The 17,616-nt window shown below is 42.0% G+C and overlaps 1 protein-coding gene across 2 annotated transcripts; it reads left to right on the top strand.

Annotated features, from left to right (window-relative positions):
- Positions 1 to 3,437: 3,437 nt before the first annotated feature.
- Positions 3,438 to 11,088, top strand: LOC106989734 (doublesex- and mab-3-related transcription factor C1-like). 2 transcript variants are annotated; one of them, XM_053202490.1, is made up of 6 exons: positions 3,438 to 4,769; positions 5,977 to 6,195; positions 6,280 to 6,437; positions 7,180 to 7,316; positions 8,489 to 8,636; positions 9,602 to 11,088. In XM_053202490.1, the coding sequence occupies exons 2-6, from the start codon at positions 5,981 to 5,983 to the stop codon at positions 9,712 to 9,714; spliced, it is 771 nt and encodes a 256-aa protein (XP_053058465.1). In that variant the 5' UTR covers positions 3,438 to 4,769; positions 5,977 to 5,980; the 3' UTR covers positions 9,715 to 11,088. The 2 variants fall into 2 exon arrangements, with proteins under 2 accessions (XP_053058465.1, XP_053058464.1); XM_053202489.1 differs by having other exon boundaries at positions 3,438 to 6,195.
- The last annotated feature ends 6,528 nt before the right edge of the window (positions 11,089 to 17,616 follow it).

Consider the following 17,616-nt stretch of genomic DNA (forward strand, 5'->3'; position numbering starts at 1 on the left):
CCTTTTTGTAATGAGAATATTTAAGATTTACTTGGCAACTTTTAAGTGTATAATATAGTATGGTTAACTATAATCCAAATGCTGTGCATTAGATCCCCAGAAGGAATCCATTTTCAAAATGGAAGTTTGTATCCTTTGACAAATATCCCCCATTTTCCTCAACACCCAGCACTGGTAACCACCATTCTACTTGATGTTTCTACAAGTTCAGCTTTCAGATTCCACATATAAGCAATATCATACATAAGAAATATTTGTTTTATTATGTCTCATAAATAAATAAGTCCAGTAATCAATAAAATTTAAAACATAAAACAATAGAGAAAATCAATGAAACAAAAATCTAGTTCTTTCAAAAGATCCATAAATCTTACAAATCTCTAGCAAGAATGACAAAATTAACCTACAGTGATTCACTGCATTTGCACATATTTACTGAAAACATTAATATCTATATCCCTGATGCTTTACATATAGTCTATTTTAGAAACCTAATTACCCATTTTTTTCAATATATATCATACAGTGGAAAGAAGAATAAGAGAAGTTGATTTAAAACAATGGTGAGATTCGCTTTCCAGCATAACAGCTAGATTGTGGTCCTTCATGACAGAAACTATTTTTGCACTATCTCTTGTAATTAGGTCAAATTTTTTTCTAAGTGATACAAAGGATTCAAGGATGTCTGTGCCATTAGTTCAGTTTTTTCATCTACAAATCAGGTTTTTTGCAAATTGAAAAATACATGGAGACAAAATGTACCTAAAGTATTAATTGGCCAGGGTCTCATATCTCATGACTCATGTAATGGTAAAAATAAGGTATTTGAAATTGTTCAGAGTTTGAATCAATTCCTTTTTCACATTGTTGGAAAGGTCTTGTATAGTATGGAGAGTTGAAGATATGCTTTCTGTAAAATGGAATATATGGTGTCACAATTTTCTATGTTCTGTAACAAATAAAGTGTTTTTTATTTATATATTTTAAGCATGTGTCTATCTGAGATGTGTGTGTGTGTGTTTGTGAGAGAGAGAGAGAGAGAGAGAGAGAGAGAGAGAACACAAGAGATCCACGCCATTTTAGAGCTGGCCAAATTTATAACTCAGATTCTCTTAATAATTGTTAAAAACTTTGTTCCTGTTAATTTCGGGCAATAGATTTTATCGTTCTGTTTGGACTGTTAGAGAAATTCTTACCAAATTCCTCTTAAATTTGCTTATATATCTCTTAATGTTGTCCATGTTATTCTCTTTATATTTATTTGAACACAATGAATGGCTTTTCATCTTTCTCTGCTGCTGTAAACACAACAGCAGCACCAGTAACCAGATGGGTGGTGAGGAATTGGGATATTCGTCTTTACATCAAAATGTCTGCCAATAAAAGTAGAAAGAAATGACAGCAATAGAAAGTCATCATTTTTCAACCACCAAATAGTAATCAAATCAGACAATAACCAGGAACAATAACCCAGAGGTGAAATTTTGTGAGGAAGGAACAGAATACCTACATGGTATCAAAATGTCATGCTACAGACTGCTGATAAGTCACAGAGGAACAAAAGTACATTTTAAATTTAGTGATCTGTGCAAGGATACCATAAATAAGTGATCAAACTGAGTAATGCCAAAAGTAGCACCGACAGCTGGACAAACTGACCTTTGGAGCTTTCAGATGTGATGTGATGTGAACTACTCATCACCTATTTAATATTCTTGCCAAAAATGTTAAACAGAAATCTAAATAAGAGGAAAATATCAGGCAAAACCATACTGTGGATACACTGGAAGCAAACGTACCTAGGCTCTTGGAAAATGTCATTGTCATGGAAGATTTAAGTTGAGGAACTGTTTGGGACTAGAAGATACAGAAGAGACATGACAACCGAATGTAATTTGTATGATACTTGATTGAACTGGTGACCCTCAAAAAGATATCCTGGGATAATTGGTGGAAATATGAACACAGACTGTATATGGACTTAGATAATATTATGTCATTGTTAAGTTTCTTCAACATGGTGACAGTAATCTGGTTAGTCAGGAGAATATCCTATTTTTATGAGATCCATTCTGAAGTAATTGGATGAAGTGTTAGGAATTTGAGTGCTTATGCAAAAAGAAAAAAAAGAGAGATAAAGCAATAGGATAATATGCAATCTAGGTAAAAGAATGTTCACTTTTTAATGTTGAGCATTTTGAAAATAGAAAGTTGATGAAAAAGGATTGCTCATATTTTAGAGTTATGTTGTATATTCTGCAATAAAATAAGATGATTTGTAGTATTGAAAATAATCCAGAAGAGAGGGAGGGGAGAAGATCTATATGAAATGCAATTGGCAATGATTTGTTAATGGTTGCAGTACAGTGATGGATATTTGGAAGTTCCCTCACTATTCTGTCTTGAGCAGTGTTTCTCAAAGTGTGGGTCCCCCACCATCAGCTTCTGCATCACTAGGGAATTTGTCAAAAAGCAAACTCTGGGTTCCATCCTTCATTTTAAATCTGGGACTATAAATGTAGTATTCAGCAATCTGTATTCACAAGCCCTATGACTTAGTTGCAAGCTAGTGTTCAGGACCACAGTTCTAATGAACCTAGAGATTGCAAGTTTGTATACAAACCTTATTTGTATATGTTTGAAATTATTCACAGTACAATTTAAAGAAAAAATGGAGAAAACAGGCATCACAGCTATCTAGTAGTCAAGTTTTAATAAAGTCCCAAGGTAAATACTCCTGATGTTATACAAAAACTTCCAGAGGGTAGAAAAGAGAAACTATTCCTCAACTGAGTCGGAGACTAGAAAACCTTGACACTAGAACCATCAAAGACAGTATAAGAAAGAGAAGCATCAAGTCAATTTCGTTCATGAACAGAAGATGTAAAAAATCCAAAGCAAAGCCTTAGCAAACTGAACCCACCAGTATCTACAAAAGATGATCCACCATAAAGAAGTTACATTTATCCTTGGAGAATGAAGCTGGATTCACATTTAAAAAATACAGGTCGAAGGGGGCATGAGAGAGGTTTTTGTATCGGTAATATACTCTGTTGCTTGCTCTAGGTGCTAACTGAATGTGTATGTTTAATTTTTGAAAACTTATTAAGATACACACGTATGGTTTTGTCCTCTTGTGATTATAAACTTCACTACAGATTTTGAAAAAAGCATCTGCAAATAACAGTCACTGTATTAACAGACTGTTAAACAGACTCTTGAACATTTCAATAGAGACAGAAAAGTAAAATTCGATATTGATTCATGTTTTAAGACAAACTTATGAAATTAGAAATATAAGGGAAGCTCCTTAAACCTATAAAGAGAAAGAAAGAAAGAAAGAAAGAAAGAAAGAAAGAAAGAGAAGGAAAGAGAAAAAAGGAAGAAGGAAGAGAAAAAGGAAGAAGAAAAGAAAGGGAGAAAAGAAGAAGAAAGCAGGGAAGGAAGGAAGGAAAGAAGGGAGGACAGAAGAAAGGAGGTAGGGAGGAAGGAAGGAAAGAAAACAGTGGAACACAACGAATACATTTTAATATGGAAATGTTAACCCAAAGGGGTCCAATTTTGCCATGTCTGTTCCACTTGTAGTGGACGTCCTAGCCAGTCAGTAAAGGTTTAAGAAACCTGTAAGTTGATTATTGTACTTCTCTTACTCAAAGATTCACAGAAACCTGCAGACGTCTAAAGACAAATTATTAGATATCACAGAGTTTAACACGGTGGCTGACCTTAAGGTCAATACAGTTTTTAAAAATCAAATGGATTTCTATAAATTAGATACAATTAGAAAATGTCATTTTAAACAGATATCAAGTACAAGAGCAACAATACTCTAGAGTATCTTGGGATATATGCCATAAAAGATGTACAAGATCTGAATGTAGAAAAGATAAACCTAAGTAGTAAACTAAAATATTAAAACATTAAAGAAGACCCTCATAAATGGAGAGACATGCCATGTTGGTGACTAGGAAGGCTGGGTGTCATAAATACAGGCAATTCTCCCCTAGCTGATCCATAGATTTAATGAAAATGCAACCCAAATGTGTTGCAAATGAATTTTCAAGGAACATGACATGTTGATTCTAATATTTATACTGGAAGGGCAAAAGGTGAAGAATACGAAAGATACGCCTGAAGATTATGAATAAGATGTGGGGACTTTCCCTACCACACATAGATCAAGATGTCCTGTCAAGAGGTAAAAATTAAGATGGTGGAGTATTGGCACAGGAATAGACAAATTTATCTATGGAACAGACAGGGAGCTCAGAAGCCGAGACATGCAAAGGTGGACCAAAATGACTCCAGGCACATCCAAATGTTCCTCGGGGGTGCAGGATGCCCCCCTGATTGAGAATCCCTGACATAGCAATATGGATGAATCTTAAAAACACACGCTGGATTTTGTAAAAGTAAATTACAGAATACCAAGGACATGAGTTAAAACTGCACGCGCATGTAGTATGTCACATCCAAGGAGAGAAAAGTCTGGGAAACAAGGTTTGGGGGAACGCAAAGCTCCACCTCACTTCAGGAGTTACTCACTGGCGGGCTTGGTAAAGCCAGCACGCGGAGAAGTGGGAGGACGGTAAGGGGGCGGGGCTTTGGTGGGTGAGTTCCGGTGGAACTCGAAGCTCATTGGTCGCTGGCCACAGATGTGGGAGGAGCAAGGCAGCGCTGGAAACTCATTGGCCTTTGTGCGAAGGGCGAGAAAGGGAGAGAGAAGTGGTCTTCCCTCCCACCTCCTGTCACTGCGGCTGGAGGCTGAGGTAACCACAGGCTGGCATCAGGAATACGACCCTCGTTCTCCACACATCTTCTTTCCTCCCTCCCTCCTGCTCTGGATCACCAACCCCTGGTCCTCTCCTCCACCTCAGTGGGGTCCCTCTGCCCGCTCCTGATGTCCAACTCAGTCACCCGCACCCCCACCCCCACCCCCAACCAACAACATTGGAACGCCTGGGGGAGGATCCCCTGCCTCAGACCCTTGACTCCTGGCCTCTGGAACCTGAGGCAGGGCATATGCCCCTGCCTTTGATTTTGATGTGGTAGTGGCAGCGAATGACTGGGCTGCCTTGAGACGGGGTAGTACACCCTGGGTTTGGGGGACAGGGAAGGTGTACCCAAGCATAACTGTTGAAGCGTGAAGAGGATCATGGGAGATTGTCAGGAGGCTGTGGAGGGAATACATGGGTTTGAATGAAAGCAGAGAGGGTGTGTTGGTGGAAGAAAACAATTAGTGCAGCGAGGAGTTGTCTGTTGACCGGATCAGGGTCTGGCATTCCATAGGGGACCCAACAAGGATCTAGTCAATGACTAATCAAAGGGATGAATAAAACATAATTATCGAAAGAAGGGCTTGGGATTCAGCAACATAATATAATCTCATGGGGTGCAAAGGGGTGTCCGCTTAAAGGGGGAAAAAGAGAATAATTAAGATTACAGTGGGGGTGCAGAAGAAGATCAGAATGGGGTGTGAGAGGAAATTCGAACGTAGGATGTACATGAGACTAATAACAGAATTGAGTTCAGGAGCCATAGAGTCATGAGTAGGGAGTGAGTGAATGTGGGAGGTTAGGAAGACAACGGTGGAAGCGAATGCCAGGAAAAATAGGTATAGCAGAGTAGAGGATGACACATGAGAAGGGGAGGGCAGGAATTGTTGAAGGGGGCACAAGAGTGAATGTATATGCCTGAAAATGGGATCTATGTAGAGTGAAGGTAGGCAAGGAGAATGATGATTGGATTGAAAGTTGACAGGAACCATGCCATGAGTTGCTTGGAACGAGGCTTTGCGTGAGTAGGGCCTCCTGGGCAGGAGGCTGTGTGAGCAAGAAGGGTGGGTGCGATCCAATTTCAGCGGTGAGCTGGATGAAGAAGAATCCAGGCACCTCAGGTGGGGATTTTGAAGGGCAGAGGAAGTATGCTGAGGGTAGGGGATCATGTGGCCATCCTGACATCCACTCCTGGCCCTAGAACCATGGATCCCAATGAAATGCCTGCTGTGCCCTGCTGCCCCTCCGACTCCCCCACTGGCCTTGAGACCAGAGCCCCATGGGGGATCGAACTTGGCCCCAAAAGAACTGTAAGTTGCTGTGCCCGCTGCTACAACCATGGCCTCAATGACCAAACCAAGGACCAGGAGCACTCCTGCCCCTTCCAGGCTTGTGAATGTCACAAGTGTGCCTTCTTCTCGTGAGTATGGTGTCTGACAGTGGGGGTGGGGAGGGGGCCTCCTCTAAATGTGACTGACTGTAGACTGGCAATCCCCCACTTTAGGGATCCCTGCAGAGTCTTGCCTGCTGAGAGTGCCTTGAAGAGGGAGCAGGGGGCATGCCTAAAGAGGCACCTGACTCAAGGACTGATAACGAGTGGGGCCTCCCCTCCCAAAGCTCACAGCCATGTCCAGAAGTTGACCATTCAAGGAGGAGTCGTCAGTGAGTGTTTCTGGTCAGGGAGGGCGTCTTGGGTTTGGGTGTAGAGAGCACGAGCAGTGCTGCCACCAGTCCTACTACCCAATTTCGATGTGGCCTTGGCAAGTTACTCCTCAGGGTTTTAGCTGCCCCACCTATAAAACTTTATCAATATGATCTACCAAGTGTTGGTGGGAAGGGGCAATCGGGGTGAGGGGTAGGGGGTGGGGGGTGGGGGTGGAAATGGTTCTCGGTGAGATGAGACCTCCGATTGGAGGTGAAGTAGAGTGGGGGTGGAGTGAGGTGGGGTGGGTTCAGGGGGGAAAGGCTCATCTAAAGTGTCCCCAGCTTTCCACAGCTGGGAAGGAGAACATCATGTCCCAGCTTGAGGCCCACCCCTGTGCACCGCCCCCCCCCCCGGGGAAGTAAGGAGAGTCTGAGGGCTCTGAGGAGGTTCCCATCTCAGCCACTGCCCAGACTCTTTTGTCTGTGTCCTGAAGACATGGGTTCCCTCTCTAACCCTACTGCAGCCTGCCATATGACTTTGGGGAAATAATACTCCTCCTTGGACCTCAATTTCCCCAGTTGGAAAATAAAGAGCAGGAACTGGCTGGTCCTCAAGGTCTTCTCAGCTCTGACTGACATTCAGGGCTACTGAATAGCTCTGACATTCTGGGCTACTATCCTCATCACACAACATACCCATGTCTCCTCTCCATGGCTGGCCTGGTGCTGACACTCCACCCTGTCCTCTCGGCTCCTGCAGGCGAGCACCCGAGGAGGTCTGCTGATTGGTCAGGCCCCAAAATCTTTGTCTCTATCTTGGACTCCAGCAGCCTTGAAGATGCAACTCACAACTTCTCTTTCCAGGAAGACCCACAGGACCCCTGCCCTGTCCAGCATGTGCGTAGAGTGAGAAGGACCACGGAGCTAGTTGTATATTGTGTTATTGCATGCCTGGCCTTTGTGCTTGATGCCGTGGGAGATACAAGGAGGAAGTGGAGGTGGCACTGATGAGCACACCGATGAGCAGCCAGAAGGAGGGGGAGGAGAGGAGAAGGACGAGAAGTGGGAGGAGGAGGAGGTGGTGGTGGAGGAGCAGGAGGAGGGGAGGAGGAGGCAGCATCTCAGACTAGTGGGGAAGGGCAGGGTTCTCCCAGCCTTGCCATTTCCTATTTGTGAGAATATGGCCATTTCCAAGCCTCCATTTCCCTAGCAGTGTACTGATGGGGACAATATCATAAACCTATAGCATTGACAAGAGGACTAGGCCACGTTGTGCCACAACGTGGCACATTCCTTCAACGAATGGAGGCTGTTAGTCCTCCATTCAGATGGAGGAAACAGATTGATGGGAAAGAAGGTCCTGCTGAAAGGAGGGCCATGGTGGTGAGGGCCACAGAGCCCAGGGGGGAGTCCAGAGGCCCTTAGAGAAAGCTTCCTGGAGATGAGCCAGGCTGGTCCTTCAAGTTCCATGGGGACTGAGGAATATGGAAGTGAGAACCAGTCCCTGGACAGGACAGTAATCACATCTCTTCAGGTGCCTTGCAGATTAAAATGCAGACACCTGTGATTTCCTACACCCGTCACTGTTGCCCCGAGAGTTTTGAAACTGCTGGCAGGAATGAGTGTCTCAAGAAAGATATACAAGAAAGACATAGAAAGGAAAACAGGCCAAACAGGGGAAAGGACTTGCACAAGCCACAACGACTAATGGCCAGCAGGCACTCAGATTCCCACATCCAGATATTGCAAAATCCTGGCCCTGTTTGTCTACTGGCAGTATGTGTCTGCCAGAGGGTTTGATCCCCTGGCCTCTCCTTCCTTGTTTCTAGATGCTCAACTCTGGTCCTCCAGCCGTGTGCCACCCTTGACCCTGTCCTCACTGCGGCCACAGATCCTGGAAAATAGTGGGGTCCAGGACCCTGGCAGGGGCCAAGCTTAGTGCATGGGAAGGGCAGATGGCCTCAGGGTGGGTGGGGCCTTCAGCGGAACTGGGGGCTGAAGGGACAATTGCAGGACGTAGGGAGGCATGGGTTTTCAGTTCCCATCCTCTCACACCCTTTCCATTGCAGGGTCCTGAGGCTTCTGACCAGGACTCAGTTTCTGCCTCCTCAGAGTGGCAGCGGAAGCTGGAAGCCGCTGAGGCTCTGCTGATGCTGAGAAACTCTTCTCAGGCATCTTCTGGCTCCATCTCCCTGCTCCAGCCCTGCGTGGCAGCAGGTAGCCTGGTCCTTGAAAGGAGAGCACAGCACGGGGTGGGGATGGTTGGGAAATGGGACGGCGCTGTGGTAAGTAGGGCCTATCTGGGAGGTCTGGGTTGGTGGGTTGAACCTCCTTGGGCCTGGGGAACCCAAGCTCCTCAGCCTGATGTCGGAGATGGCAGGTGATGGTTGCTCAGTGAATCGTCAGAGCTCTGTGCTCATCAGGAAATGCCCAGTGCATTTGGTGTCAAGAAACAAGGAAACTGAGGCCCAGAGAGTGGCAGGGACTTGCCCTGAGGCATGCAGCATATCAAGTGGCACGCCCAGGTCTCCTCACTCCCATCCCAGAGCTTTCTAGTCTGACCCCTGCAATCTGTTGTGGTGGGCAGGATATACGTAGGTGATAAGAGCCTAGGCTGGAGGGAGATCTGGTCTCTGCCTCCAGTCTACATGTGGAGCCTGGATGCCTTCACTAGTTGTGTTTTGTGGCTAAATTTCAATGTTGAGCCTGGAGAGGAAGGATCAGAGGAGCGATAGAATCCTGGGAAGGTTGAGAGGGAAGGCTGGGCACTCCCAGACCAAAATGCTGGATGGGGTGTGGTGTGTGAGTGAAGCAGCAACATTAGAGGAACTGCTGGAACAGAAAGGGATGAGGCTGGGGAGGCTACTGGTCACCCAGGTCTAGAATGCCAGGCCTAGGGCTAGACCAGAAACTGTGGGTGGTGAGGAGCCCGGGAATGTCTGAGCTAGAGAGGAGTATATTCAATTATCCCGGGCTTGACAAAAGAAAAAAAAAAAAAGATATGTGGTGACTTTGATGGAGAGATTGGAGGAGGCAAGACCCAAGATGAACACATCAGCGAGGAAGAGTTCTGTGCTGTAGTCCAGGTGACAAAGCCTCGATTGGGTGGAACAAAAAAGAGGGGAGAGCCAGGAGGGGAAACGGATGTGACGTGGGTCTGATGCCTTCCTTTCTATCTGCAGCTCCTGCTGGAGATGAAGGACCCCAGCCTTCTAGCTCCTCTCTCCGACCCAGGCCAGCCAGCTCCATTTCTCTGCCTATTGGACATCTGGGGTGCATCTCCCTCTTGAGCTAGAAACCCAGAAGAGGAGGCCTCACCAGAGTACTTCCTATTCATGCATTTGCAAAATGTTTAAAGTCCAAAATGCTTAACATGTTTGTTTTTTTAACCTCTAGGTTCTTTCATAAGCTTTTCAGACTCTTTTTATGATATGGGACAATTCCTTGGCTGAGAGTGGATATTCTTGTACCACCATCCCTTAATGCCTAGATTCTGGGGCCTTTTTATGTCTCTTATGAAAACAGCGTCATGGGATCTAAGCTGATCAGTCTCTAAATAGGGTTCTGTGGGAGGTCATATGTTCATATGCCAGAGTTTTCATTTGACTCGTGATTGCAAACATACCCATGCACTCATGCATGTATGCATGCTTGTCAAAATATAAGGGTGTTTTCATTTTGTGTCTAGGTTTGTGTGTGTGAACAAATAATAAATTCTCGTTGTTGTAAGGCACTGCGATATAGGAGTTGTTTGCTACCACAGTATAACGTAGACTCTCCTGACTCTAACAGACTTGTTCAGTTTACTTTTCTAAGTGAGAATCACCTTACTCAATAACTGAGCTTTCTTAGCATGACAAGACAAGAAAATGGTAGCGAAAAAAGGGGGAGATGGTGAGGGGGGTAAGGGTTTTACTCATTTAGCAAGGAAGTGCCTACCTTCTGCCTGGCATAGACTGCTTCCAGCTGTCCAGAGGGCCCCAAATTGGGTTGTCTTCAGGGTCAAGCAGGTCTTGCGAATGAGCAGAGCAGGACTGATAGGCTCTGGCCAACTGACAGTGCATGCTCTACCTTAGGGGCCAGCTGCCACCTGGCTCCAGCCAATTGTTGTCATGTAGGGATGTGGAATCTTCATTGCCACATCTCCTGATTTTTCAAGAGAAGATGGAATTCTAGATTTCTATGTAAAATATCTCAATTTTAAAACACTGGCTCTGGTTTCCTGTACGTGGGCCAAAGAAAACATCCATTCAGGCCAACTATGGCCAAGTGAATGCCAGTTCGATTCTAGTCGAATGTGTATTTTACAGTGGGGGGCACTGAAGGCAACCAGGGCCAGAAGAATCAAAGAGGGGACATGAATTAGACCCAGAGCCTACTTTTGAAGGACCCATGAAATATGAGGAAGAATCATTATCATTGATTTTGTGCCCACTGTATGCTAAACACATAGAGCCTCACAGCAGCTCTCTGAGCTAAGCATTATTACCAGTCTTTTACCTATGAGGACACACACTATATGAGTACAAGTAACTTGCACAAGTGTTTTAGGGGAAATTTGTAGCCACAGATGGATAGAGGAAGACTCCCCTCTCTTTGCCAGGCCCTAAATTAGCTAATAATTTTATAAATTTTAAAGACTAAATTCTATAAAGTAGCAATTACATTACCTGCATTATATTTAAGACAATCATAATACATACTCATCAATCTCTCATTACTTTTCCTACATCCTGATAGTATATCTATGTACATATATCATTGAGTGAAAGGCTCAAAACTTGAAGCAGCAGACATCCAGTGAGAAGAGTCTTCCAAAAATAGTTCTTTTGTTTCCTATTCAATGTAACAATATGTAGTAGTGGATCAGATCTTATGTGCACTGAGATCAGATCTCGGTCCTCTGCTGATGTTCCAAACAAAGAAGGACCTGGAGACCCCGCCCAGAAGACGGAAAGCTCCACTGGATATGCCCAGTCGCTGACTATTTCCCATTGTGTTTTCTCCCTCCTCCCATGCCTCCTTCATTTTTACCCAAGACGATTGATGGTGATGACATCTGATAACAACTTATGCTTTCTTGTTTCAGGCCTTGAGAAGTCAGGCTTCTTATATTCCTTATCTCATGCCAGATAAACATGCAAGGTCACTCAGCACATAGGGCAAGACTGATGTCCATCTCATGCTTTCCTTCCTTCCCTGATTTGCTACTTAAATCAGTGATCCCGAGACCCCTCCTCGCCCAGTATTAGATAAACAAGGCCACACTGTCACAGAGGAAGGAAGCAGTGTTGCCTGGAAAAGGCCCAAAACCCTGCTATGCAGTTGTGTCCTAGGTGCACCACGGTCCCACAGCTGAGTTGGTAAAGGAGAAAGTGTATTTGGGGTTAAAAGTTGTGGCATGAGAAGAGGGAAGAAAAGAGAAATAAGGTGATGGAGATTGGGAGAAGGAGTCAGCCCCCCTTCCCTGTACCCTTTCACTTTTCTGAGTCCCACCTGCCCTTCTACACAGAGCCTCTTAGACCTGATATCCATGCATCCTCCCCCGCACCCCACAAATGCACGCGTGCAAGCACATGCGTGTACGTACACTGCCCTATACCTTTTTTAAAAAGTCTCTTAACGGTGGCATATTATGGGCATCTTAGGACTTTGTCACAAATATCAAATATCCAGCCTTTTTTTTTTTTCATGAACCATCCTTAGTCACGTACTACTCCAGTCCACAGATTTAAAACATCACTTTGTAAGGTAGTGTACATTAGATCTTGACTCTCATGTGTTTTACAACAGCACCAGTTGGATCTGAGGATATCCACCACGTCTGCAGATCTGCAGCATCTGCAGAGTGCATCAGTTTCAACCAGTGGTATGCATGCAAATGTGTAACAACAGGCTCTCTGGGGAAGGGGGTGGGTTGGGGGAAATGCCCCGTGTTGTAGCATTTGCCAATTTCACGCTACTGACCTCATGTCAATTAATGCAGAGTTGGGAAAGGATGCATTTCCACCATTCTGATGCAATAAATGTACATAACCTCAAGATGTGGGAAAAGTGATTAGAGGCTGATGAGTTTTGAGTATGTATTATGATTGTTTTCAATATAATGCAGGTAATGTAATTGCTACCTTATAGAATTTAGTCTTTAAAACATCTGTGTTCAACAGCTGGCTCGCAAAATTCCCGAACAGTTAAGTTTGCTCTCATGTTCCAGTAAGAGCCCCCTCCAGCATTCCACTACTTTCAACCCTTGCCCAGAAAGGCACCTCTCCCCAAAGCAGGTCACACAAACACTACAGGGCCATAAAGGCCTGATACCTCTGGTTTCTGAGCAAGAACAGCTTAACGGGTAGGACAAGTATTAATTGATAATGAAAAAAAAATGGAATGATCTGGAGCAAATATTGAGCAATTGGTCAAAAGTGTTTGTGGGTGAACGTGCATTCCCAGAGACAGCCAACATTGGGTAGAAGTGAGAAGTGGGGACACCAGGGTAAGCAAAGCTCATGCAGGGAGTGTATTCAACAGATTCCTTAAAGGCTCAAGGAATGGGGCAACTGGTATTACCTGGCCATCAGATCTGTATCTCTCATCAGAGAGACAGACATTCAATACACTCCCTCCTCCTTAGATAAATGCTGCGTAATCTATACAAACTCCTCCACTTTGCCTTTTCTCATGTAGAAATATGGCCTTCATTGTTACGTATAGGAACTATGTTATACAGCAGATCTCTAAAGCACACTCATCTTGAATAACTGTAATTTTATACCCATTAAACAACAGCTCTCCATGTCCCCTTTTCCCCCCTCTCCTGGCAACCACCATTCTATTGTCTGTTTCCATAAGTGCGACTATATTAGACGCTTTGAATAAGAGGTGCAGTCCACGTAAAAATATGTCAAGAGGGTAAATCTCATGTTAAATTTTCTTTTTTTTCATGTTAAATTTTCTTCTCACAAGAAAGCAAAATAAAAAACAAACCAAAACACAGTAATAAAAGGACACAGAAAAACTTCTGGAGGTGATGAATATGTTTATTACATTGATCGTGGAGACGGTTACACAGATGCCCAAACTCATGAGATTGTATACACTAATATGTAGTTTGGGCTTTTTTTTTTTTGGTATACAATTATACCCCAGCAAAGCTGAGACAACAATATCCTTGAGATCACTCCATAGTGCTCCATAGAGGCATCTCCCACTCCTTTCAACAGCTGCAGAGTATGCCATTGTGTGAACAGACCATGATTTAGTCAGCTAATCTTCTATTGATGCACACCTTGGTTGTTGCTATTATGGCTATTACAAATACACCCACAGTGAATAGAATTGTGACATAATCTTTAGCAATGTTTCTCAATGTATCTTTGAGGTTGATCCCTAGATGTACTACTATTGCTGAATAAAGGGTGAAAACACACGTAATCTTGCTCATTACTGTCACATTCCCTTTCATAAAGGCTGTGGCATAGCAACCAACAGCCAAAGCAATCCTCAATAAGGAGAGCAAAGCGGGAGATATCACACTTCCTTATTTCAAAGTAGATTGCAAAGCTATAGTAATCAAAACAATATGTTGCTGGCCCCAGAACAGGCACATAGACCTATGGGACAGAATGGGGAGCCTGGATGTAAACTCACGCATATGCAGTCAGCTAATATTTGACAAGGGAGTCAAGAATAGTCAAGGAGGAAAGACAGTCTCCTCAATAAATGGTGCTCCTCAATAAAGGAGACAGTCTCCTCAATAAAGTGAAACTTCACATGCAAAAGAATGAAATTGGACCCTTATCTTGCTCCATCTGCAAAAATTAACCCAAAACAGAACAAAAACTTTAGAGTATATATAAGACCTGAAATGGTAAAACTCCTGGAAGAGAACATAGGGAAAAATCTCCTTGACATTGGCCTTGACTATGATTTTATAGATGTGACACCCAAAGCACAAGCAACAAAAGCAACAGTAAACAAGTGTATCTACATCGAACTAAAAAGCGTCTGCTCACAAACATCATTTGAATGAAAAAAGCCCAGAAAGAAACAATATGTACTCTATAATCCCATTCATAAATTGTTAAAACTGTCAAAGTCAATTTACAGTGATGGAAGTTGGCATAATGGCTCCTCAGGCAAGGGGCTGTACGATGTCCTACTTCTAAATATGTTTGTGGATGCATGGGTGTGTCATTTTGTGAATTCAGGTACACACTTTGATTTGTGTAATTTGTGTAGATAGGTTACGCTTTACTAAGATGTACTTAAAATTTAGGAAAGAAACGCGTTGAAAAGGCTAAGTGGAAAAGACAAGAACAAAAGAGTAGTGGACAGTTAGGGTACACATGGGTATACAACATTTGGTATTTTAATGTGCAATATTCTAGTTGTTTCATATTGCATGATACACTAATAACTCCATGAGAACAAAAACTGTACCTCCTTCATTTTTACATCCCCTGAATGTCCATAATACTGTAAGTCAGAGCAGTTATCAAAAATATATATATTTAACAACAATTTTTGAATGTTCTATTCACAGCAAAATTCTCTGCAAGGAATATGATAAATGAACAAATAAATTTCTTCAATGAAAAGATAATAAAAAGTTTCCACACAACCACATGAGTGATCAACAAAATGAAAAGGAAACCTACAGAATATTTGCTCAACCTGATATCTGACAAGGAATTAATGTCAAAAATATGTAAGGAACTACTACAACTCAATATTAGAAATGCAAACAGTCCAAATAAAAAAAATGGTCAGATGGCCTGAATTTTCATCATTAGTTTCAACCATAATCCTATTGTGGTCAGAGGACTTCCTCTTTATGATTTAACTCCTGTTAAATTTGTGCATATTTTCTCTTGTGGCCCAATATCTCATCAATTTTTCTGTACGCTTTAACTGTGTGTGTGTGTGTGCACGTTTGTGTGTGTGTGTGTGTGTGTGTGTGTGAGTGTGGCATGGGCGATACTATTAAAATTTCAAATGCATACTTCAGCTTTCAGCCTCTACCTCTCCATGCAAGGCCAGAGTCTTTCATCTCTGACTCTGTCTCACACAATACTGTGCTTTTATTCTTTAACTCCCTCATTTTACCAAGAAGTTCTTTAAAACTCTGAAGAATGCCAGGATAAACAAATTCTGCCATATTCTCAGAAACTCCTCCAAGAAGGGAAAGGAAAGAAGGCTTATTAAGGGCTCCCAGTAAATAACTACCCCTAGTTTTTTTGCTCATTTGTTTTCAAAGTTGTCTTATTTACACAGATATACCTTGTGTACATTCTTACTGAAAATTTTAAAAATGAGATCAAATAATATTCCTACCCTGACCACCTTTTGCATGACAAGCCCTTTAGCTAAGTTAGGCACAATTATCAGTTTGGTGTGTTTCCTTCAAGATTTTTGTCAACATATATTTAAAATTTTTTTTATTTACTATTTTTAATCCCAATATAGTTAACATGCAGTGTTATATTAGTTTCAGGTACACATTTCAACAATTCTATACATTATTCAGTGCCCATTAAGAAAAGTGTATGCTTATTCCCTATCACCTATTTCACCCATCACCCTATCCACCTCCCCTCTGGTAACTGTCTGTCTTCTCTCTCTCATTAAGAATCTAGTTTTACATGTGTCTGATTTATTTCCATTGCTCATTTGTTTTGTTTCTTAATTCCACATATGAATGAAATCATATGGCTTTTGTCCTTCTTTAACTGACTTATTTCACTTAGCATTATAGTCTCTAGCTCTATTCATGTCAATGCAAATGGCAAGATTTCATTCTTTTTATGGCTGAATAATATTCCATTACCTACACCCACACACAATGGAATATTATATATATATGTATATATGTGTGTGTGTGTGTGTGTGTGTGTGTGTGTATCACATCTTCTTTATCCTATTTCCCCTTTACTCTCACAGCTGGCATTAACCATTCTACTATGTCTATGAATTGAATCCAAGTAACTCATATAAGTGGTTTTGGAAAATATTTGTCCTGTTTGACTGACTTATTCTACCTAATATCTTCAAGTTACAGTATGTATCAGAATTTCATTCTTTTGTTAAGGCCTAATAATATTCAATTGTATGTATATACCACATTTTGTTTATCCATTTCTTAGTCATTTGACACTTGAGTTGTTTCCACCTTCTCACTATTATGAATAATGCTTCCTTGAACATGACTGTATAAATATCTCTTTGTGTCCTTGCCTTTAGTTCTTTTAGGTATATATCCAGAAGTAGAATTGCTGGATCATATGCTATATGTGTACTTTTTCAGCAACTGCCACACTGCTTTCCATGGTGGTTGCATCATTTTACATTCCCACCAGCAATTCATAAGGTCCCAGTTTGTCTACATCCTCTCCAATGCTTATTTCTTTTGTTGAATACCATAGCAATTCTAATGGGTGTAAAGTGGTGTCTTGCTGTGGTTTTCATTTGAATTTTCCTGATGATTACTGATTTTGTGCATCTTTCCATGTGCTTATTGGATATGTGTATATCTTCCTTAGAAAAATGTCTATTCAAATCTTTTTCCCATTTTTTCATTGGGTATTTATTTTTTGGTTGTTGATTTGTAGGTGTTCTTTATATATTCTAGACATCAATCCCTTATCATATGTGTGATTTCCAAATATTTTCCCCACAGCCCCCATGGGTAGCTTTTTCACTGTATTGATAGTGTCCTCTGATGCACAAAAATGAATATATTTTTTGTTTCAGTTAATGTTGTAGGATTTTTGTTTGTTTTTTTTAAGTTATAATTTTTTATTTAGGATAATGTTAGGCAAGTAAAAATTTCAAGACACATCAAGAGATGGGCAGAGAGACAGAGAAAGAGAGGTCATGGTTAAAAAAGAAAAAGCTTCATATTTTACTACCTTTAAAGGCTTTTTCCCCTAACATTTTGAACACAAGGCCAGCATTTTCATTTTACTCTGGACTCCACAAATTATATAAGCAGTCATTTTGGACAACCCTTCCAGGGACTCTGATGTTAAGGTCAGGACTGAGAGCCACAGTAGCAAATGACTTTTTTAAAAGTATTTTTTTAGTGTAGTTAACACACAATGTTACATTATTTTCAGGTGTACAACGTAGTGATTCAACTTCTCTATACATTATATGCTGTGCTCCCCACAAGTGTAGTTACCTTCTGTCACCAGACAAT

The sequence above is a fragment of the Acinonyx jubatus genome, chromosome X, assembly GCF_027475565.1.
Source record: "Acinonyx jubatus isolate Ajub_Pintada_27869175 chromosome X, VMU_Ajub_asm_v1.0, whole genome shotgun sequence".
In the NCBI taxonomy this organism is placed as follows: Eukaryota; Metazoa; Chordata; class Mammalia; order Carnivora; family Felidae; genus Acinonyx; species Acinonyx jubatus.